The 21,907-nt window shown below is 60.2% G+C and overlaps 1 protein-coding gene across 1 annotated transcript in view; it reads left to right on the plus strand.

Moving 5' to 3' along the window:
• Positions 1–303: 303 nt before the first annotated feature.
• ADGRD1 (adhesion G protein-coupled receptor D1) overlaps positions 304–21,907 on the plus strand; it is a 49,982-nt gene continuing 28,378 nt past the window's right edge. Inside the window, exons 1-13 of the mRNA XM_040986866.1 lie at positions 304–360; positions 443–479; positions 5,980–6,063; positions 6,849–6,944; positions 8,228–8,350; positions 10,652–10,831; positions 12,884–13,138; positions 15,629–15,693; positions 16,810–16,965; positions 18,937–18,996; positions 20,004–20,121; positions 20,758–20,868; positions 21,661–21,736. Of these exons, the coding sequence (XP_040842800.1) occupies positions 304–360; positions 443–479; positions 5,980–6,063; positions 6,849–6,944; positions 8,228–8,350; positions 10,652–10,831; positions 12,884–13,138; positions 15,629–15,693; positions 16,810–16,965; positions 18,937–18,996; positions 20,004–20,121; positions 20,758–20,868; positions 21,661–21,736 (1,418 nt within the window). The remainder of the gene's footprint in view (positions 361–442; positions 480–5,979; positions 6,064–6,848; positions 6,945–8,227; positions 8,351–10,651; positions 10,832–12,883; positions 13,139–15,628; positions 15,694–16,809; positions 16,966–18,936; positions 18,997–20,003; positions 20,122–20,757; positions 20,869–21,660; positions 21,737–21,907) is intronic.

The raw sequence follows: 21,907 nt of genomic DNA on the forward strand, positions 1-21,907 counted from the left end.
CTGGGAAGGCGGCGACCTTGGGGCGCACACCCTGCTGCTTGGCACTCACTGGGGGCTGCAGTCCGACCCTCTCCCATCTGGACCGGGTTTCTCCTCCCTGCATTCCGTGGCTGCCATGTGCTCGTTGATCACCAAGGAATTCAAAGTCTGCAGACAAGGAAGCAACACCCACTGAGGCTCCCTCCCCGCAGCGGCTGGGAGCTGCGCTGGCTGGAGGGAAGCAGAGTCCCACACCGCCAGGAGAGGACACATCCCCCCACCACCCCAGGGCTCCCGCGTCCCCTGCCGTCCCCTGCCGGAGCCATGAAGGAGCAACTGCCTCTGAGCTGTTGGCTGTCTTTGGTTCTCTGCAGCCTTCAGGTACCAAGCTGGGGTGGGGTGTCTCCGAAGTGGGGTGGGCCATCCCCCAGCTGTGTCTCACAGTGGGCTCTTCTGTGTGCAGGTGCGTGGAGTCGACTCTAGGTTCCAGGATCACCGAGGTAAGGGCTCCCTTCGTGCGCTCCTTGCGGGCTGGCTGCGGGCTGCTGGTCTCAGCCGGGCTGGCAGATGCGCTTGGTTTGCTCCAGATCTCACTGCTGTCCCCCGCCGCTCTGCTGCTCCTTGACAGCCGGGGTGGGAGGAGGTGGGAAGCTGGTCCTGGGTCGCATGTGATCCTAAGCCAGTGTCCTGCAGTGCTCGCTCTTCCTTGACTCCCTTCCTGTGTCCTTGGTTCAAGTGCTTGCCCCTCGCAGGCTCTGCGTGGGAGGGTTTCTCCTCCATGCCCTTCTTGGTTAAACTGTTATTAATTTATTTGGAAGGAGGCAATTACAGAGCGAGTCTGTCTGCTGGTTCATTCCTCAAATGGCTTCAGTGGCCAGGACTGGGCAGGCAGAAGGCAGGAGCCCGGAGCTTCACTGTTGCTCATGAGGATGGTGGAAGCCCAAGGCCTCGGGCCGGAGCTGGATTGGAAAGTGGAGCAGCCGGGACTCGAACTCATGTCCGTATGGGATGTGGGCTTAGTGGCGGAAGGCTTTACTTGCTACACTGTGGTGCTGCGTCTGAGTCTCTTCTCTTGCCCCCGTGGCCGCTCAGCATGGCAGTGCCAGGTCGAGGTGCCTCGCTGGCTGCTGTGTGTGGTGCACACCTGGCTGCTGGGAGCCGGGTGGGAAAGGGGTGTCCGAAATAGAGCAGTTGCTGTTGCTGTGGGCCCATGGGGGTGAACAGACCTCAGTGGGGGGCTGGCCTGGTCTGGGGACCTGGCTGCTGATGAAGGACTCGGGATGGGGCGGGTTCCAGGCAGGTCTTCCCAGCAGCCATGCCCACCTGTCATGGGCTCAACCTTCAGGTGCTGTGGGTCCTGGCGCATATGCATAGCCATGTATAGGGATCAACTGAGAGCCCAGCTGCCCTCGTCCAACTGCTAAGACCTCTGAGAACACTGCTCTGATGCTGTGGTGTTGGTAATGCCATGTGGGGGACTGGTGCTCCCCACAGGAGTGGGAGTGCTCAGTGCGAGTTCACCCGTGCCCTCTGCCGGGTGCTCCCCACGGGAGTGGGAGTGCTCAGTGCGAGTTCACCCGTGCCCTCTGCCGGGTGCTCCCCACGGGAGTGGGAGTGCTCAGTGCGAGTTCACCCGTGCCCTCTGCTGGGTGCTAGCGCTCATGTACTGTGTTAACACTTCCGTGCTGTAGTGTTAGTGTCTTCATGGTGTCATGTTCTAATGCTACGAGAGTATTAATATTCCAAGTGTCCTTCAGCCCGCCTGCTCCCAGCCGGCTGGTGAGGTTGGGGCTGACCGGCGGGGGGCTCTCAGTTTGAAGCGAGGACTGCTGAGAGCTTGGCTGCGTGGTGAGCAGAGATGCAGAGGTGTGCAATTCTGAAGGGTCTCCCGTGTGGGACAGGTCTCCCTGGTCCCTCCTCAAAGGCACTGCGTGTTCCCTGTCTTCTCCACGCCCCTGTCCTGAGCCACCCCGAAACAGGTGCTAGAGATCCATGCAGACCCAAGGGCATGGGCTGCGTAGGCCTCGGCAGCACCGGGCAGCATGCGTGACTTCCACTCTCAGGAGGCTTGCCCGGCTCCTGTTATCCGATTGTCTGTCTGCAGGAATCCAGGTGAGCTGACAGCTGCCAGGCCTGTATCTCTGAATAATCTCTTTGGTAAAGACTGGCAGAGCGGAAGTCGGCTCCCTCATGGGTGCTAGCCTGTTGTCTGTGGGACTCTGGTTCTGGAATTTCAGAGCATGCGTGAGTGCTGGGGACTTAGCCCTGCTTCCCAGTGGATAGGGAACTGAGGAGTGACGGCAGCAAGGGGCCCGGGGCCTCGCAGCTGAGGCCTCTTCCTGCTGCTCACCTCTGTCCTGCAGTCCCCTGGAGCTCCAGCTGTGACATTGCAGGCTCTCTTAGAGCTTATTTGGACTGAGCAGGCACAAGAGCCCAACCCTACCATTAGCCCAGCTTCCCGGCTGGGGCTGTGCAGCCGCTGGCCTGGGTCCCTGGCCCCGGGGGGGGGGGGTGTTGGGGAGGCAAAGCAGGAATTACAGTAATTGTCGCCCTTCGGGTTGACACAGTGGCACATGGCGTGGGAGAGGCCAGCCGGGCACCACAGAGCTTCATTTCTTGTCTTTTGGGCATAGAATGTGTTTCCCAGGGGTTTTCAGAACCAGTGAGAAGCCCTGGGGAGCAGGTAGAAATTTGGCAGTCAGCTTTTGATTCTAGGCCATGTACACTATGCATTTGTTTATCTATCCTTGCATTGTAGCCTTCACTCTGTGGCTGTCTCCTTCAGCCGCTAGTCTTAAACTTTGGGGAAATGTCAAGTCTGGGCACTAGGCGACAGTCCTCCTGGAGTTCCAACAAGTGCAGTATATTTCAATTTCTGACACGTGCCTCCCCTCCTGCCCCCAGGCTGTTTCTGACTCAGGGGAGAAGTGTAAAGAGAACAGATAATATCTCTACATTCAGACAGGCCAATCATACACACTAACAGAACATCAGGCAATGGTGGGGTACAGGAAGAAACGTCTCGTGGCAATGGGGGAGAGGGTGGTCAGGGAGGCCTGGGGAGGGGCGTATGGGTGACGGGGACGGGCGTATGGGTGACGGGGGGGTGTATGGGTGACGGGGGGGGGTGTATGGGTGACGGGGGGGGGTGTATGGGTGACGGGGAGGGGTGTATGGGTGACGGGGAGGGGTGTATGGGTGACGGGGGGGGTATGGGTGACGGGGAGGGGGGTATGGGTGACGGGGAGGGGGGTATGGGTGACGGGGAGGGGGGTATGGGTGACGGGGAGGGGGGTATGGGTGACGGGGAGGGGGGTATGGGTGACGGGGAGGGGGGTATGGGTGACGGGGGGGTGTATGGGTGACGGGGAGGGGTCAGGAGGCCTGGGGAAGCGTCCAGCCAGGCCAGCCCTGGGTGTCTCCTTGGGTGGGTCCCACACGGCCCTGGGATGCTCAGTGTCTGAGGGGCGTGAACAAGTGTCCCCCCAGCACTACCCAGATGCTTCCTGGACTTGCCTGCCCGACCTCATCACTAGCTCACCCCCGGGACTGACCTGGTGCTGGTGGCCATGGGAGGCCTTGGGCATTCCGCATGTGGACGCCCGTTCAGATGTAGTGCCTGGGAAGCGAGGCAGCAGGCAGATCCTGGCTCGTGCTGGGCAGGTGCCTGAGATGCACTTGACCCATGATCCCTTCTGCCCAGGGCCGGGAAGGCGGGAGGGACGCTCACTGTCCACAGGGCTGGCTGCGTGAAGACGAGCATTCTAAGTGATAACATCTGTTCTTTGTGTAGCAGATGTCATTTCCTGTCCCTGTCTTTCCCCAGATGAACTGATGAGGAGTTCCTGTCGTGAAAGTGAGCCGCCTAGGGTTTGGGGAAGAAGCTTGAACAAATTGAGCGGGTGTGGGTTTTAGCAGCGAGCTCACACCATTCTGGGCCTGCTGGGGACAGGTGGTCCTCTAGGTGCCCCCTGAGCTTACATGCCACACCCAGCTTTGTCCCGGGCTCACATTCTCAGCTCGTGGGTTCTGGACCATGCAGATGTTGGGCAGCTAGTGGACAAAGGTGCGGCCCCTGGAGTCTTTGGGGTGGACACCACCTGTGATCCTCAGAGATTTTTTGAGGGAATGCAGCTCCAGAGATGCCAACGGGATAAAAACATTGCATGTGAATTGTCCTACGGCTTACCAACCACACCCTCAATTTCCTCACCCACTCAGTATGCCGGAGTTGGTTTCTTGAATATCCGAACACCTGTGCGTTACACAACTTGTTCATAGTAAACATGGCCTTCGAATTTTGACTTGTTAAACTGAGAGCTCCCATCTGCTGGTCTCCCTGCCCAGCGCCTGCAGCTGGCAGGACTGGAGCCCATGCTGGGAGCCCAGACTCTGTCACTCCTGCCTCCAGGGTGCCCCCAGCAGGGGGCTGACTAACTGGGGGCTGCCTGTAGTGTGGCACACCCATGTCAGATGCCGTCATCTTGTTTATGCTCACAGTTTTATAATAATATATCTCTTTTGAGGCAGAGAAATATGGAGACAGAGGGAGAAATCTCCCATCCGCTGGTTTATTCCCTAAATGCCCACTAACTCAAAGGCTAGGCTAGGTGGGAGCTGGGAACTCTTGCTGTATCTCCCATGTAGGGGAGCAGGTAGAGCTGAGCTCACAAGCCGTGCCCCACCCACGGGTGCTCTGTGCTACCTGGTCACTCATGCTTGTCTACATGTTAGGAGAATCAGCCCTCAGGACATCTACGCACAGCCCCAGTTCAGGCGGAGGGCCGTGGGGTCTCCAGATGCGGCTGTGCGCGTCTCGGGGCAGGTCGGAGCTCTTTGGGGAGCAGCTCTGGGGCAGCTGCCCCATGGCGTTCTGGGCTTTTCTGCAGGATCTTGTCGGGATCTCCATTCTTTGCCCTTGAACGTGTCCTCTCTGATGCTGCGTTTGTAAATGAGACTTTTCTTCTGCTTGTAAAGTGCGGCTGCTGGCTCGCGGGAGGCGCGGTCGTTGTGCTCAGCTCCCGTCTGGACCTTGCGCTCTGTTCGTATCAGCGCTGGCCAGCCCTGCTGTTTCTCGGAAGAACTCTTGTACATTCTTCGCTTATTTGTCATCGTTTTCACTTTGGTCGTGAGGCATACGTCATCTAAAAATAATCATATTATCTCCTCAGAGTATGTTACGATGCACACCGTGCAGCCTTATTAACGTCTGCTTGTCTCTGATTAGCAGGCACTTGGGCAGCAGATTCTGACTTGGTCATCGGGCCATTATTCTCGCTTCGGGGACGTTGTGAGCACAGGGGCTGCCCCAGGAGAGGATGAAGTCCTGGGCCAGGGTCGCCTGTGAGAGTGACAGGAAGCTGCCGAGGGCCTGCTTGGGCGCAGGTGGCACCGAGCGGCCGCGCGAGGCACAGAAGCCGACGGGTGCTGGAAAGAGCAGAAAATAACGCATGTGCACTGCGTTGTCTCCCCAGCACAAGGCTGTCTTGGGCATTTTGAAGCAAAGGACACAGGGAAAACAGAGGCTCGTGTGCAAGCTGTGCAGCTAGCGTTCGCCAGCTGTGGGGTTTGAGCAAGTGTCTTAGTCTGTCTCCACGAGGAGCCTTGGGATGGTCTGCCAAATGCCGGTTAGTTTGAACGAGGGAGTATTTGTGAAGCACTGAGAATGGAGTTTGGTTTGTCTCTCAAAAGAGTTTTTAGCTTGACTTCTTGCTGGCTTTGATGCCTCAGATACCACCCGGGAGCCGAGTTGGCTGACCGGAACGAGGGAATTCCTGTCTTCCTCCCAGAAGCAGCTCAGTTGAGCCCCGAGCTGTGGCTTCCACGTGGGCAGGGCGCTGTCTGTCCTGCGAGTGCACGGGCTGCGTTTGCCAGCGTCTTCCCTGCTGTCCCGGTCGCCTTCGCTGGCCGCTCGCTCCAAGCCTGCCACGTTCGGCACCTTCTCTGCTCTTCTCTCCCTGACCGTGACCTTACGTCTTTCTTGCATTTTCTTTCCCCAAGGGTTTGAGTTCTTGGCCTCTGTTTCTCATTACTGGCCACTGGAAAGTGTGGATGGAATCCATGAACTTCAGGACACAGCTGGAGGTAGGGCGAGGGGCTGCAGAGGGCAAGGGCGAGGGCTGCGGAGGGCGAGGGCTGCGGGGGGCGAGGGCCAGGAGCTCCATCTAGGTCTCCCTGCTGGGTGCTGGGTGGCTTTCCCGGGTGACCAAGGACCTATGTTCTCCGATGAGCTCAGCCCCCGCTGGCTGCCTGTGGACAGCAGTGGCCCTTATTAGCCTGAACCATCCAGTCTGTGCTGTGGGGTGTCAACTACCCTGAGCAAGTGAATTTTAAAAAGCCACTTCCTTGTTCTTGTCTTGCTTCCTGTTCTCGGAGCCCTGTCTGCCGGCCCCTGGAAGGGGATGGGGTTTAACCGGGGGAACCGCTGTGTGTAAACACAGTTCCTCCCGCGGGCTGCCAGGTGCTCGGTGCTGGGGAAGCACAGTGGCTTGGAGCCACCCTGGCCACGCACTTCACTCGGTGTCATTGTCTGCTGTGTCTGCCATGTGCTTGTGCACCACTTGTCCACCGCGTTTGTCTCGGCAGTCCTGGCAACGCCACCACCATTAACCCTCTTGTCCCTGTTTTATAAATGGCCAGTGTCGACTTCATATCTCTCGGCTAAGTGTCCATGTGGGAGTCGGTGCCAGCCTGTCCCGTGCAGCTGTGGAGTTGACGGGTCCGTGGGTGTGGGTCACGCGCTGCCGGGGTGGATGGCGGGGGAGAGACGTGTCCGGGAGTCCTGGCCGCCAGCAGCTCCTCCGGGGCTGCACCGGTTGAGATGTGGGTTCTGCTTCTTGTCTCACGTGTGTGCCTTTTGTCTCACTCAGCGCTGCGGGCCCACATCCTCACTGTGCTTGCTCCCCATAACTCTACCCTTGTCTGTACCAATGAGTCTGCCTACTCCAACCTCTCTGCGACTGTAGGTGAGCACGTACGTACGTCATCCCGTGTTGTGTGCACTGTGTGTCTGACGAGTGTAGACGTTGCTCGGTCGGGCCCCGGGCCAAGTCGCTCTGCCTCCGCTCCGAGTGAGCCAACGTGCAGCTCTGGGCAGCAGAGCGGAGCCAGGGTGGCCAGCGCGAGCGTGCAGGCCTGGCCACAGGGAGCGCCCCAGCTCAGCGTCCGCAGGCGGGTGGCGACATTCTCCGGGCGGCCAGGATCTTCCAGTCAACCACTTGTTTTCATGACAAGACACATGGAGTCTGTTCTAGAAATAGACATGGCAGGGAGTTTTAAGCAGATTAGTCTGTGTGGGGAGTACAATGTGCGCTTCCATGGCGGCGACGATGCCTTGTCAAAATCTGATCTCGTGCAACGGGCGCTACTCCCGAAGTGTAATCGGTTAACATGGTGCACGCCCAGCCAGCGTCTTGCCGAGCAGCCTCTGGCCACTGTGGTCTAGTTTCCAGGGTAGCTCTGAGCTAGAGGGAGGGGAAGCCAGTTTGGACCATGAGGTCTCCCCTGCCTGTCTTTATTGTCTGTGGGGTAATTGTTCCTTTCCGGGAGGTGCTTGGCTCCACAGCGTGACTGTACCAACCAGCCCGACTTAGTTAGGCCTCCCTTAGGCCAATGGGCAACCCTGAGTTACGGGTCTCCCCAGCAGCAGGCAGGCAAGGCAGTGAATAATGGGGTACATAAGAGACACAGCCAGGAGCCCCATGCCCCCGGCGCCTGGGCTGAACCAATGCTGAGGGCCTGTCACGCTGGACATGGTGCCCTTCCGTCTCTGTTCTGAGAACTGCTGGCCTCCTTCACCGTCAAGTGTGGCAGCACCTGTGACCTGGCCCTGGCTGCTGGGTCTCGTGCTGGGCAGGCTCTGCTGGGGCCCCGTCCTGGGCTGAGAGGGCTCCACAGGAAGTGCAGGTGGGCCGGCATGGGAAGGAGCTGGCAGTGGCTGGCAGATGGCAGGTCATCGCACAGCCCTGCTGCTGGCAGTCCCCATTCCACGGGGTGGACGCGGGCAGTGGAGGATGGCCCACCAGCACTGTGAGGACATGTGCCACACTGACAGACGGGATCTCAGTGACTTACGACCCAACGCTTAGGCCTGTAATTCCTTCCAGCGTACTGCTTAGCAGTCATGCAAACGGGCGTTCCCAGTGTTCTGTCACGCTGGAGCTGAGGCCGTCTGCTTGCCCCTGACGTGCTCGTGGGCTTTGGAGAGCCTGTCTTCCGGCTCGTTCACGTGTGCGCTTTCCTTGCTCAGACATCCTGGAGGGGAAGATTAACAAAGGCATTTACGTCAGAGAGAAGAAGGGCATCACGCTGCTCTACCACGAGCAGTACCGGGCCTCTTGCCTCAGCGACCCAGCGCGCTGTGGCCCCGACGGTGAGTGTGTGCATGTCCGAGCCAGGCGGCCCCTGCCCTCGGCCGCCGAACATGGGTGTGAGAGCTCTCCTTTGAGCAGGAGGGGCCGAGATGCTTGTCCTGCAGGCTCGTCAGGACAGGGCCAGAGACCGAGCGACCTGCTCTGTGAAAGCCGTCCTCACCAGGTCAGCGTCGTGATGGCCCGTGGATGTGGACAGCACTTGGAGTCGGGGCAGGGAACTGATGGGGGGTCTCTTTCCGTGTTCTTACTGGCTATGTGGGTGCTGCTGGTATTTGCTTTCTTGGCTAATGGTGTGATTATCTGAATTCCCAGTAGTGACTGAGTGTTTGGGCCCGGTGCGGTGGCCTAGCAGCTAAAGTCCTCACCTTAAATGCGCCAGGATCCCATATGGGTGCTGGTTCTAATCCCAGCTCCTCCACTTCTCATCCAGCTCCCTGCTTGTGGCCTGGGAAAGCAGTGGAGGACGGCCCAAAGCCTTGGGACCCTGCACCTGCTTGGGAGGCCCGGAAGAGGCTCCTGGCTCCTGGCTTTGGATTGGTTCAGCTCCAGCCATTGTGGTCACTTGGGGAGTGAAGCATTGGACAGATCTTCCTCTCTCTCTCCTCCTCTCTGTATATCTGACTTTGCAATAAAAGCAAAATAAATCTTTAAAGAAGAATGATTGGTTCTGCATTTTAGCCTCTTTTGCTGGAAGATTCATTATTTGGAAGTCAGAGTTAGAGAGAGGTCCATCTGTTGGTCCTCACTCCAGGTGGCAGGGCTGGTGGGGAGCCAGGAGCTCCTTCGGGGCTCTGCGTGGGGGCATCTTGCCCCTTCTCTCTGCAGGGGGCTGGGCTGCCAGCGCGCCCCTTTGGGGTGCCAGCGTCACAGGGCTGCCTTTACCCCCGCACTGCAGCGCCAGCCCCAGTCGCAGGCTCTTGCAGCCCCTCTGAGGGCTTTAACTGCAGGCGTGTGGCGCTTGATGGGAAGGAGGCAGCCGTGTGGGAGACCGGCCAGGTGGAGCCTGCCACAGGGGCTGCTGCCGGCCAGCCCGCGGCCACCTCGTGCCTTATCGCTGTGGTTTGACTTGGTTCTAGCAATTTCTTTCTTTTCACTTGGTCTTGCAGATGGCCGCTGTCCCCCTGCATGCAGTGTGAGGTCTGGGTTCTTGTTGACCTTGCTGTCTTGTTTCTCCCTTTGTAGATCAGATCGGCTTGTCAGTTTTGTGCTTGTCTCTTGTGAGAGCGCAGGGTGCAGCCAGGCGCCTCCCGTGCTTGCCTTCCCTGGCTTACCCGCACAGCACCAACGCTGGGATTTGCGTTTTCCTCTTGAACAGAAAACTGTTTGGCTGAGGCGGGACCCGTTTTCAACAGCATGACAGGAGTTTCCAAATGTAGCAGAAAAAACCCGACTCCCATGGTTCCCCCTGGGGATTCGTTTCGTAACAAGTTTAACAATGTGCCAAACTTACCTCTGCAGGCAGGAAGGCTTGAGGGCTGAGCTGCCCGGGGAGGAGCCTCGGAGCCCCTCCTAGTACCAGGGGCTCGCGTGGGGCAGGGGCCCAGGCTCCCGTGGGGCAGGGGCTCACCATCACCGTGGGGCAGGGCCTCGCCGTGGGGCAGGGGCCCACCATCACCGTGGGGCAGGGGCCCACCATCACCGTGGGGCAGGCGCCCAGGCTCCCGTGGGGCAGGGGCCCACCATCACCGTGGGGCAGGGCCTCGCCGTGGGGCAGGGGCCCACCATCACCGTGGGGCAGGGGCCCACCATCACCGTGGGGCAGGGGCCCGGGCTCCAGCGGGGCTCTCCCCTTACAACTTGGGGTTCTGTGCTGCCTCCTGGGTCCAGCCCATCCAGTGAGGTTCCTCTTGTGCTGGACAACCGGTGGAGGGGTCCAGTGATGCCCCTTTTCCGTGTTCTGGGTGAGTCTTGCTTGGGCTTTGAGCCCACAGAGGTGTCCCCTCGTGCTGGCTGGTGACCTGGAGAGGAGGTGGGGACATGGTGAGGTTCTTGTTCAGCGGCTGGGGCTGTGCCCGTAATCCCCGGGGGTGAGGCCAGAGTCTCCATCTGACACCATTTGCACCTGTAAGGTGCAGGGCAGCTGTCGGCTTTGCCCTGCACCCATCCCCACCCCAGTTGGTTCCGGTCAGCTCCCTGTGGGGCTGGGCCTCTGCCAGCAGGAGGTGTGGGAGGGGGTGATGATTCCGGCAGGACTGGGGTGGTCCCAGTCTGTGCTCTGTGAGCTCAAGAAGGTGAGAGAGGAAGGTGAGCACCGGCCAGGGGTGGGGGCGACATGGCTGACCCTGCCCCTGCCTGTCCAGGGGTCACCTTCTCCTTCTTCTGGAAGACGTGGAGAGAGCAGTCGAGGCCCACGCCGCCAGCCTATGGGGGACAGGTCGTCTCCAGTGGCTTCCGGATCCGTTCCAGAGGTGGTCAGGGCTCTGTGGAGCTGTACACGCGGGACAACTCCATGACGTGGGCGGCCACCTTCAGCCCGCCAGGTAAGTGACGGCGTCCCCAACCCAGGTCAGGGGCAGATAGAGCGGAAGTGCTTCTCTGCACGGGATGGCTGCACCGTCACCCCAGCCCCGGCAGGCAGGCCGTGAGGTGGGGCCGCTTTCGTGGGAGTCCCACTTGTTAGCACTCATGTCCGCATCAAGGAGGGAGATGGTAACAGCCAGGGCCGGGAACTCTGCCCGGGGCTCTCCTGAGTGGCAGGAGCCCCAGCCACTGTCACAAAGCAGGAAGCTGGGGGTGGGCTTTGAGCCCAGGCACTGGGCACGCCTGCCCCTCAGCACAGCTGAGATGTGCAGTGAAGCCAACAGCAAGGTTTCTGGCAGCTCCTGCCCTAGCGCATGCCCAGCTCGCCTGCTGTCAGCGTCCGTCCAGCGGTGCTGTTCTGGGGGCAGGAACCACATGGGCATGCTGTCGCCCTTGGTCCATGGTGCCCGCTGGCACAGTGCAGGGTGTGCTGTTGTCTCCCTCGGTCCGTGCTGCCCGCTGGCACAGTGCTGGGTGTGCTGTTGTTGCCCTCAGTCCGTGGTGCCCATTGGCACAGCGCTGGGTGTGCTGCCCATGGTGCCCGCTGGCATAGCGCTGGGTGCACTGCCCGTGGTGCCCGCTGGCATAGCGCTGGGTGTGCTGCCCGTGGTGCCCGCTGGCACAGTGCTGGGTGTGCTGCCCGTGGTGCCTGCTGGCACAGCGCAGGGTGTGCTGCCCGTGGTGCCCACTGGCACAGCACTGGATGCGCTGCCCATGGTGCCCGCTGGCATAGCGCTGGGTGCACTGCCCGTGGTGCCCGCTGGCACAGCACTGGGTGTGCTGCCCGTGGTGCCCGCTGGCACAGCGCTGGGTGTGCTGTTGTCGCCCTTGGTCTGTGGTGCCCACTGGCACAGCGCAGGGTGTGCTGCCCATGGTGCCCATTGGCACAGCGCTGGGTGTGCTGCCCATGGTGCCCGTTGGCACAGCGCTGGGTGTGCTGCCCGTGGTGCCCGCTGGCACAGCGCTGGGTGTGGTGCCCGTGGTGCCTGCTGGCACAGCGCTGGGTGCGCTGCCCGTGGTGCCTGCTGGCACAGCGCTGGCTCAGTGTGCTAGTTGTGAGAATGTCTGCTATTGTGATGCAGTTTGTTTCAGATATCATTTTTTCTCTGTTAAAGGTTTATTTTATTTGAGAGGCAGAGTTACAGAAAGGCCCCCACCTTCCAGTTTATTCCCCAGTGGCTGCAATGCCAGGCCCAGACTAGGAGCTGCGTCCAGGTCTCCCATGTGGGCGGTCTTTCCGTGCCTGTACCATGCTGTTCGGATTATGGTAGCTTAGCAATGAAGCTTAGAGTCGGGGCATGTGACACTGCAGATCACACTGGCCACTTGAGGTCACACGTGTTAGGAGTGTTTTGGGCTCTGCTTTGGGTTTTGAGATGGGTGGTAAGGTCACTTTGAGCGGGACGTCCCTGCCCTATGCTGCCCTAAGAACATGGGACTTTTTCCGTTTTCTTTGTCCCCTTCAAGTTCTTTCATCCACAGTTTATAGCTTAAACTGTGGACCTCTTTCTCTGGTTATATGTATTCTCAGTTTTAAACCTTCGAACTGCGCGTGTTTATTCCTGGGACGTGGGGAAGCGGCCGTGCTGCTGCGTGTTCTTGCTGTGGCTGTGTGACTCCCAGGGTTTTTCTTTGGTGTCTTCTGGGTTATGCACGTTCCTGTGACGTGGCGAGGGCCGTCTCCGCTCTGGCCATGCTGCTTCCGGCAAGCTCCTGGCCTAATTGGCTGCTGCCCGGGCTGCTCCCCCGTGGTACTGGGCATCTGTGTGTGTGATTCCTGTATTTAGTATCAAGGGGTTTCTAGAACTGCTTTTGGAATCTCTGGGCAAAGGTGGGGACAAAGGTGGTTTCTTTCTAGGGTCCCCAGAAAAGTCGGGCTGCGGGATGTCCAGCATCAGGACTCGCCAGCTCACAGTGGGCCCCCACTCAGGAAGATGAGCATGCGTGGGACCCAGGCAGCCATGTGTGGGCAGTGCAACCTCACCCTCTCTGTGATGTCTCATCTCTGCCAGGTCCTTACTGGACTCATGTGCTGTTCACCTGGAAGTCCAAGGAGGGGCTAAGGGTGTACGTCAACGGGACGCTGAGCACCTCAGACCCCCAGGGCAAAGTGTCTTACACTTATGGGGAGCCCGGTGGGCACCTGGTGCTCGGCTCCAAGCAGGACCAGACCCAGCACTACGAGAGCGGTGCCTTTGATGAGTTCATCATCTGGGAGCGGGCCCTGACTCCTGACGAGATCGCCCTGTACTTCATGGCTGCTGTTGGTAAGTGAGTGGACGGTGAGCAGGCCAGGTGCCTGGGCCCGGGGCTCCTTGCCTGCCTTCCCAGCATGCTCTTCTGTGTGTGTGGGGGGTGCCTAAAGGCCAGCACAGCTGTGGTTGGAGCACCCTTGTGGGCCTGGGGCCTTGGCAGTGGGGGGCTTGCAGAGGTTTCATTGAGTGGGTTGTCTGGACCCAGGCCACAGTCCCCGTGCACCTGCCAGGGCCAGGTTCCCTGACGGGCCCTGGGGGAGCCAGTCCCTGGACACCTTCCTCTCTTCTGGCTTGACTAACCCTTCCGAGCAGGGCTGGGGGCTAGCTTCAAAGGAATCTTGAGACAATGGGTGGAATGAGTGCACCTCAGGCTGAAGCTTTGGGATGGAGCGGTGGGGCAGTGCACAGCAGAGGTACGGGGAGGGCAAGACCTCTCCAGATGATTGTAGCGTCTCGGGCATGTCCGAGCTGCCATCAGGAGCCGGGAGCTTCCTCTGGGCTGGCCACGTGGGTGCCGGGGCCTGAGCACTCGGGCCAGCTCCTGCTGTGGTCCTGGACACGTTAACAGGGAGTCAGACCCGAAGTGGAACAGCTGGGACTAGAACCTTTCCTTCAGAGCAGGACAGGAAAGCCCACATCTTTTAGAACTGGAATTCCGACCATGTTCCAGTGCACAGCACTTGGCAAGTCATCCTTGGCATTCTGCTGGAAGCCCAGTTTGCTAAACATGCCTTCCCCGGGGTCCACCGAGGTGGTGGCCTGGGGGAGAGGAGCCGGCATTTCCAGTTCTTGGAGTTGGCACAGGAAGCTGCTGTCCTTGGGGTATTTTGGCTCAGTTTCTGACCTTCACTGTTGGTGAAGGTGACACCCCAGTGCTTTGGGCAGACCCCAGAGGTGTCCGTGAACTCCTGGAGGGTCCCCGGAAAAGCCCTGTGTCCCATGGTGATTGGGTTCTGAAGGTCGAGGTGAGGTGAGAATTCCTAGGACCCCTGGGGCCCCGGTGTGCCAAGAAAGTGGGAGCTGGGCAGCTGGGCGGGCTGGCCACGGTTGTCCCGCACTCCACGGGATTTCATTCCTTTAGCCTGAGCACCCACTCCTGCTCCAAGGAGCACCCTGCCCTCCACGGGGTGTTATTCGATCCCATCAGCCTGAGAAGTTGCCTTTTCTGATCAGCCTGTTAGCGACCCGAATGCTGATCCCTGCTGCTCTGACAGACCCCTGGCCCTGCTGGAAGGTGCCGTGGCTCCTGCTGCAGAGTACCAGAAGCCAGCAGCGGGCTGAGCTGAGGCCTGTGAAGGGAGATCCAGTGTCTGCCCATACCAGGAGTGTTGTCTCCATGCTGGGTGCCTGTGCAGCTGAGTCACAGGGGACACGGGGTCACATGGGCACCCAGGGGTGAGCATCACTGACATGGAGCCCAAGGTGGTCTCCTGCACCTGCCACTGCCAGCCTCACCTGAACCCAGCCAGCCAGGGGCTCTGCTGCTGTTTCTTGAGGACTATCAGGGGACCTGGGCAGAGTGCCCTGAGATTGGGAAGATTATACCCCAGGCCTGCTCCCAGGAGGGGACACGGGGCAGAGCGTCCCCCAGGCCTGTGTTCTCACCAGGCGACACGGGCAGAGCGCCCCCCAGGTCTGCAGGGATTCAGCATGAGCAGGGAGAGACAGGCCCATGCTTGGTCTGGGCATGAGCGACTCCCTCATAGCGTTTCACCACTCTGCAAGTGGTAGTGAATTAAGTAAAGTAGCTAGAGCCCTCTGGAATGAGCAGACTGGTAAAGGGGTGCTCGCCCTCATCCGTACCCCAGGTCCCCATCTCACGCCCTAGACACAGTGCCTGCAGCCCAGGATTGTTTTTTCCAGTTGGTTATTCATTTGCAATTGTGTAGACTTTGTTTAAAGACATATTTCCATGAAAATTTGCATCTAGAATAAATGAAATCCGCCCATCCAGTCACCATGCTCCTACTGCGTGCCCAGCAGCTCTAGCCTTCTCGGCCGTGCCAGGGGAAGGAGGGGAACGCGTCCCAGGATGAGGCCCCCAGCGGTGGGCCACTCTGCACCCCTCAGCTGGGCTCCTGCGGGGAGGCCCCCAGCGGTGGGCCACTCTGCACCCCTCAGCTGGGCTCCTGCGGGGAGGCCCCCAGCGGTGGGCCACTCTGCACCCCTCAGCTGGGCTCCTGCGGGGAGGCCCCCAGCGGTGGGCCACTCTGCACCCCTCAGCTGGGCTCCTGCGGGGAGGCCTCCAGCGGTGGGCCACTCTGCACCCCTCAGCTGGGCTCCTGCGGGGAGGCCCCCAGCGGTGGGCCACTCTGCACCCCTCAGCTGGGCTCCTGCGGGGAGGCCTCCAGCGGTGGGCCACTCTGCACCCCTCAGCTGGGCTCCTGCGGGGAGGCCCCCAGCGGTGGGCCACTCTGCACCACTCAGCTGGGCTCCTGTGGGGAGGCCTCCAGCGGTGGGCCACGCTTCACCCCTCAGCTGGGCTCTGTTCGTGCCTTACAGGAGAGCATGCTGTCTCCTCTCCAACGCCCACGAGTTTCCTCATGAGCCCTGCAGCGGCCGCCTTGGTAAGCAGCCCCTCACGCTGACCACTTTCTGCCAGAGGTGCACGCTGGGAGAGTGAGTTCATTAGGCTGGCAAAGCTGGTCAGGGCAGGCCTTGCTTGTGTCCTTCAGCAACTGGAGGAGAGCAACACGGGGGCAGAAGGTGTTCCTGTAATTAGCAACAGTAGTCAGAGGTGCCTTCTCTGAGACCTCTGTGGATACAAGAACAGAGACCCCAGGGTTCGATCCCAGGACTGTCAGCATTTGAGTGTGTGTCTCAGTGCTCAAGCCCAGCTGTCAGAGTGTTCATCCATTGGGCTGTTGTGAGGTGTTGTGTGTGTGTATTCTGTGTTGGTGTAAGGTGTTGGCGTGTGTGGTCTGTGTTGGTGTGAGGTGTTGGCGTGTGTGGTCTGTGTTGGTGTGAGGTGAGAGTCGGCCTGTGTGTTCTGTGTGTTGGTGTGAGGAGAGAGTCGGCATGTGTGGTCTGTGTGTTGGTGTGAGGTGAGAGTCGGCATGTGTGGTCTGTGTGTTGGTGTGAGGTGAGAGTCGGCGTGTGTGGTCTGTGTTGGTGTAAGGTGTTGGCGTGTGTGGTCTGTGTTGGTGTGAGGAGAGAGTCGGCCTGTGTGTTCTGTGTGTTGGTGTAAGGTGTTGGCGTGTGTGGTCTGTGTGTTGGTGTGAGGTGAGAGTCGGCCTGTGTGGTCTGTGTGTTGGTGTGAGGAGAGAGTCGGCCTGTGTGTTCTGTGTGTTGGTGTGAGGTGTTGGCGTGTGTGGTCTATGTGTTGGTGTGAGGTGAGAGTCGGCCTGTGTGGTCTGTGTTGGTGTGAGGTGTTGGCGTGTGTGGTCTGTGTTGTTGGTGTGAGGTGAGAGTCGGCGTGTGTGGTCTGTGTTGGTGTGAGGTGAGAGTCGGCGTGTGTGGTCTGTGTTGGTGTGAGGTGTTGGTGTGTGTGGTCTGTGTTGGTGTGAGGCGAGTGTTAGCATTTCCTGCTTTGAGGTTGGGTGCTTGCTGACATGCAGTACAGAGGTACCTGGCCCTGAGTGGGTGACTGCGGCTGACTGGCCATGGACAGCTGGGCCAACGGGTTCTGTCATACCCAAGTAGGGTGCCCTGGCATGCAGAGCTCACGCTGCTGCCTCCTTCAGGTGCCTACTGATGCCTACCATCCCGTCATTGCCAACCTGACCGACGAGCAGCGACGCTCCCTGAGCCTGGCTGTGGCACTGCGCTACCTACAGGATGTGTCCCTCAGCCTCCCGCACAGGGCTCTGTCACAGGAGACTGCCCTGAATCTCACCCAGGTGAGGCTGCCGTGTGTGTGGCGGTCAGACTGTGGCCCACGTATGGTTCTGAAAGCCTGCATTTTGGCTCTCACGTGTGGCTGGCGAGCCACTCTGGCCAGCTGTTTGAGCCTCTGGACCCTCCCTTAGTAGGGCGTGAAGTTGCATTCCCGTCCGCTGTGGGCACCAGGCTGTGCAGCTCCTGCTCAGAACTCGGCTGCCGCCTTGGCAGTGGGCAGCAGGTGCATCTGGGGCCTCAGGGCTCATCGACGTGCTTGGTTAGTGTGCACAGCATTGCCATTAGATGCTGTGTCTTCTCACCTCTTCATGTGTCTTTAGGTCCAGGCAGCTGTGGGGGAAGGGCTCCCGTGGACAGGACACCTGCTGGATGCACGGGGAGGGAACAGCTGCCTCTGAACAACCTCGGGGGGATTGGGGTACCAGGGGGCATACAGAGGGGGTGTGACTCGAGGCTGTTACGCCTCCTCTCCATGACTCCCATCTTGAGCAGAGTTCAGTGTGGTGCAGGTCATGCAGGAAGCACTTTTTTGGGAAACTTGGAGTGGAGTCCTCTTTGCCCTGTGCTCAGAGGGTGCAGCAGAGCAGGCTAAGCAGGTGGAGGTATGGAGGAGGTTGGGGGCTGACACAGCCAGAGCTTGCTCCAACTGCAGGGGGCAGTGTTCAGACCGACTGCAGGTAGCTCCTTGAGACCCAACCCTAGTCCACGGGGTGACCTCGTCCACGGGGTGACCTCTTCTGGGCTCCCTCAGGCTCATTGTTCATGTGGGTTTCTCAAATAGGACATCGGTCAAGCGGACCCGTGCAGGTCAGGCAGGAGCTGTCCCTGAGGCTCAGTGATGGATGGCTTGTCTGTGGCACCCTGTACCAGGTGGCCCTTTGAGAAGCTGCTGGCTCCTGCCCTAGGGCAGTGAGGACAGTGGGACAGAGGGACAGGGGAGTCGGGCACCATCCTCCCTTCTGGCACCTGCACGAGCGGGGCTGACCGTCAGGAATTCCAGTGGGGCAGTCACAACCTGTGCAGCCTTGGTCTGGGGTCTAGAAGAGGGTGACAGTGGAATCCCACGGGGTACCCTCGGGCATGGCGGGGCTGCAGTGGAATCCCACGGGGTACCCTCGGGCATGGCGGGGCTGCAGTGGAATCCCACGGGGTACCCTTGGGCATGGCGGGGCTGCAGTTGCTGGCCAGTGCAGACTGTTTGATCTGGCCAGTTGTGGCCACAAGGGAGTGTGACCAGGGCTGGTGTAAGCAAGAAGCCCTCTCAGCTTCGCAGTGTTGGAGCCTGCTTTCCACGCGGTTGCAAGGTGGTCTGATGCGGCCTGGGGTGTGTAGGTCTCACCCCAGCTCTCGGGCCAAGGCAAGCATCCCAAGGGCAGACTTGTGGTAATGGATTTTATTCAGGAGGTGAGAGAGGGAGTCGACATGTTCATGTGGGCGGTGGGCTGGGTGATGGCCCGAGAGGAGGAGCAGACAAAGGGCAGCTGCGTGGGTGGGAGAGCCCCCCTGGCTGGCAGCTCCTGGTTGGGGGGTGCAGTGCCTGTCCAGGCAGAACAGCACAGCATGTTGGGTTCCTGTGGAGCTTGCTGTCTGGGTGCCCTGGTACCCCACCAGGTCTTGGATGAAAGGTGTACATCCCGGGAAGGGGGAGTGTTTGATTGACAAGTGGGACAGAAGGAAAGCAGAGGCTCGCTGTGACTTGGGGCTCAGCCGACTAAACCAGCACTGGCTCACGTCATTAATCCAGGCTCACAAGCTGCTCCCGCTTCATGTAGAGCGAGTGTTGCCCAGCACACACGTGTTCAGCCGTGACATGGGTGGCATGGGGTATCCTGGTCCTGAGTTGGCCCTGGCCCTGTAGGTTCCTGTGAGGCGCTGAGGGAGACCCAGGCCAAGGCTGGGCTGTTGGCAGGGATGGGTGGCGAGCCGGGTATGGGCTGACCGTGTATGTGAGGCAGGGCTGTTGCTCACCCTAGACCTTCCTGAAGGCTGTGGAGGAGGTCCTTCAGCTGCCCAGCTGGACTGCGGTGTCTGAGGTAAGGGGGCATCCATGCCTGGGAACTCGGGGGTTCCCGGGGTCTGGGTCCTGCTCAGGGGAGGTGGTGCTCAGTGTGGCTAGCCGAGCCACTGCTCAGGCCCTGCCCGTTTGTCTGCATGCCCGAGGCAGCTGGCAGGTGGCGCTTACACGGGAGACCTGCATTTGTTCATTCATTTGTCACTTGGCACAACAGCATTCCTTTTTTTTTTTAAGCCATCACGCTGCTCTTGAATGGCAACAAAAGCATTTTCTGTTTGAAGGTCACTGGATTAAGTGGAGAAAGAGAACACACGAGAAGGGGCACTCCTGGTTTCAGCTGATGGCTCTTGTCCTCTGGGATGTTAGTAATTAATAGAGGACAAAGGAACTTTTCTTGAGTTTCTAAGATCTAATTGATTTTTCTTCTCTAAAGTGGAGACGGTGCAGAGTGTAGGCGATGCATCTCTGGTGTCGCCTTAGGCTGCTTGTCGGGGTGCAGGATGGGACTGCGCAGGTGGCATGCAGGCTGAGCCGAGGCCAGCGACACGGGCCCACTGCTGACCCTGGGGCCACAGGGATGCTCCGACATCGGTGCCTACACAGAGCCCATGCTTGCAAGAGAATGCCAAGGGCTCAGCAGCAGATGGAAGCTTCCAGAAAGACAGGGAGGAGCAGGCAGGAGATGCAGAGCCAGCATCATGAGCAATTTGAGGGTGTGTGTGCACGCTGGCTCTGAGCTGCCTTCTGGGGAGCAAGGTCCCTCAATCCCCACTGCCTTGGGGACTAGGAAGATGAAACAAGCCCATGGTGGGGGAGGCCTGCCAAGGCCAGTCGGTCTGGGGTCCCTGGAGTGCCGCTTCCTCTTGGAGCCTGTGCCAGAGCTGCTGGTATGCTTATACACGAGGGCCCTGGCCGTTGGCCCCCTCGCAGGCACAGGTGTCCCTCAGCACCACGGCCAGGGGCCTGTGTCCACGTCCCCAGCACACGGTGGGACGCGCGGTTCTCACAGGGCTGTGTCGCCTTCAGAGCAGGATCGTGGTGCTGGGCTTGATGGTCACCATTGACGCCGTCATGGGCCACATCTCCTCCAACCTGCAGACCGGCGGGTCCCAGGTCACCATCACCGGCTCGTCCACTGTGGCAGGTAGCAGGGCAGGCAGGATGTGCAGGGGAGGGGGCAGTGGGGGAGTTCCCGGTGGCTCCAGGGCATGCCGCGTGTGAAGGAATGCCAGTGGTTAGTCAGGACAGCAGGGTGCAATCTCCAGAGCAAGCCTGGTGCTGTCCTGCAGTGTCAGGAGCAGGAGGGACAAGAAGCACTCCCAGTCAGCTGGAGTTAGCTTTTCCGGATGACAGCTCTACAGTCTGAGAGTGGACACTGGGCCCTCTGGGTGACCGTCACGCAGTCTGAGAGTGGACACTGGGCCCTCTGGGTGACTGTCAGTCAGTTTCAACTTGCCCACAGCATGATGTTTCTGATGCTGGCCTGTGAGAGGCAGGCCGTGGCCACTCTGGGGACCACGTGGTGTTAGCAGCAGTTTTTCGGCCGGTGTCGGCCTCTCTGTGTTGGCCAGCTGGGTCTCTGTGTTTCCCCTTCCGTGGCTGCAGGGTCCCTTGGGTCTTGGTGGGGAGTACCTACATTTAGCTCAGCTGCACTTGGTGTGTGGGGAGCAGGGGCTGCAGTGGGGACTCATTGTGGGAGAGTGGCTTGGGCGGCCTCCCCGGGGCTCTGGCTGCAGGCCGGGGCGTTACAGATGGCTTTCTTTGGCCCTTCCGCCGGCAGACTTCTCTGTGACTAAACTGCTGCCCCAGAGCCTGAATGCCTCCCACTACCGCTTCCCAGCCCAAGGGCACAGCTACATCGAGCTCTCTCAGGAGGCCCTGCGCGGTCCAGGTGAGCGCCTTCCGGGCAGGGTCTGCCATGGTGAGCATGGTCCTGCCTGTCCCGGGCCTTTGCAGCAGTGTCTCCCCTGGCCAGGGGCCCTAACCCAGGCAGCCTGGGGGCAACACTGTCCTCTGCTAGCTGGGAGCTGTGCTCCTCACTTCCCGCTCCCCCTGGCTGCTCCTAGGGCCCTTCCCTGCTGTCCCTGGGGGAGCCCTGAGGTCTCCCTACCCGCGAGTGCCAGCCCCATGTTCTCATCGTGGCATCTGCTCTCTGTGGCCTGAGCTCTGGTCTGGCTGCTTCCTGTGGCCTTAGGCAGTTACGACCCTGCCCTCCCTCAGTTTCCTGAATGGGAGGCAGGGCGTGGGATGGGCATGCTTTATGCCTATCCCACCGTCACAGGGAGAATTACATGAGCTAAGCACCTTGTTGAGGCCCGACACACAGCAGGGGGGGTCCATGGCAGACGCAGTCACCCCCCCCCCCCGACTGTACCCTGAGATTGCAGGAAGCTGGCACGCACCCCTGCTAGGGGTGTGTAGCCCCTGCTTCGCAGTCCTCAGGCAGCTGTGGGGCAGGACCGTCGGCCTTCCGTGCTGTCTGGGCATGGCTCACGCAGGAGCACGCTGCCCACGAGGCTTTGGGAGGCCAGGGGCAGCAGCGGCCGCAGGTCTAAGCTTGCCCTGGGGAATGGGGCTGTGGAGGCCCCACAGGTCCTGGTGCCTGTGCTTCCCACGGGAGCTGCCTCTGTGCAGGGGACCCCGCTGAGAGGTGTCCCTGCCTCTCTGCTCTCCCCTCCCACAGCCTGGACCACCATCGTGGGCTTGCTGTACCACACCGTGCACTACTACCTGGACAACATCCCCCCAGCCAGCACCAGGTGAGTCGGGGGGAGGGCCTCCGGGCAGGACCCTCTGTCCAACCAGACCTGTCCCCTGTCGTTGCAGGCTCACTGGCCTGTGCCCACGTGAGCAGAGCTGGCTGGCCCAGGGGTTGGGAGTGTCCTGTCCTGAGGGCTCCTGGGCCTTGCTCCAGCTTGTCAAGGGGTGTG

This window comes from Ochotona curzoniae, unplaced genomic scaffold (genome assembly GCF_017591425.1).
Source record: "Ochotona curzoniae isolate NIBS_2020 unplaced genomic scaffold, NIBS_Ocur_1.0 contig_46, whole genome shotgun sequence".
NCBI classification, from domain to species: Eukaryota; Metazoa; Chordata; class Mammalia; order Lagomorpha; family Ochotonidae; genus Ochotona; species Ochotona curzoniae.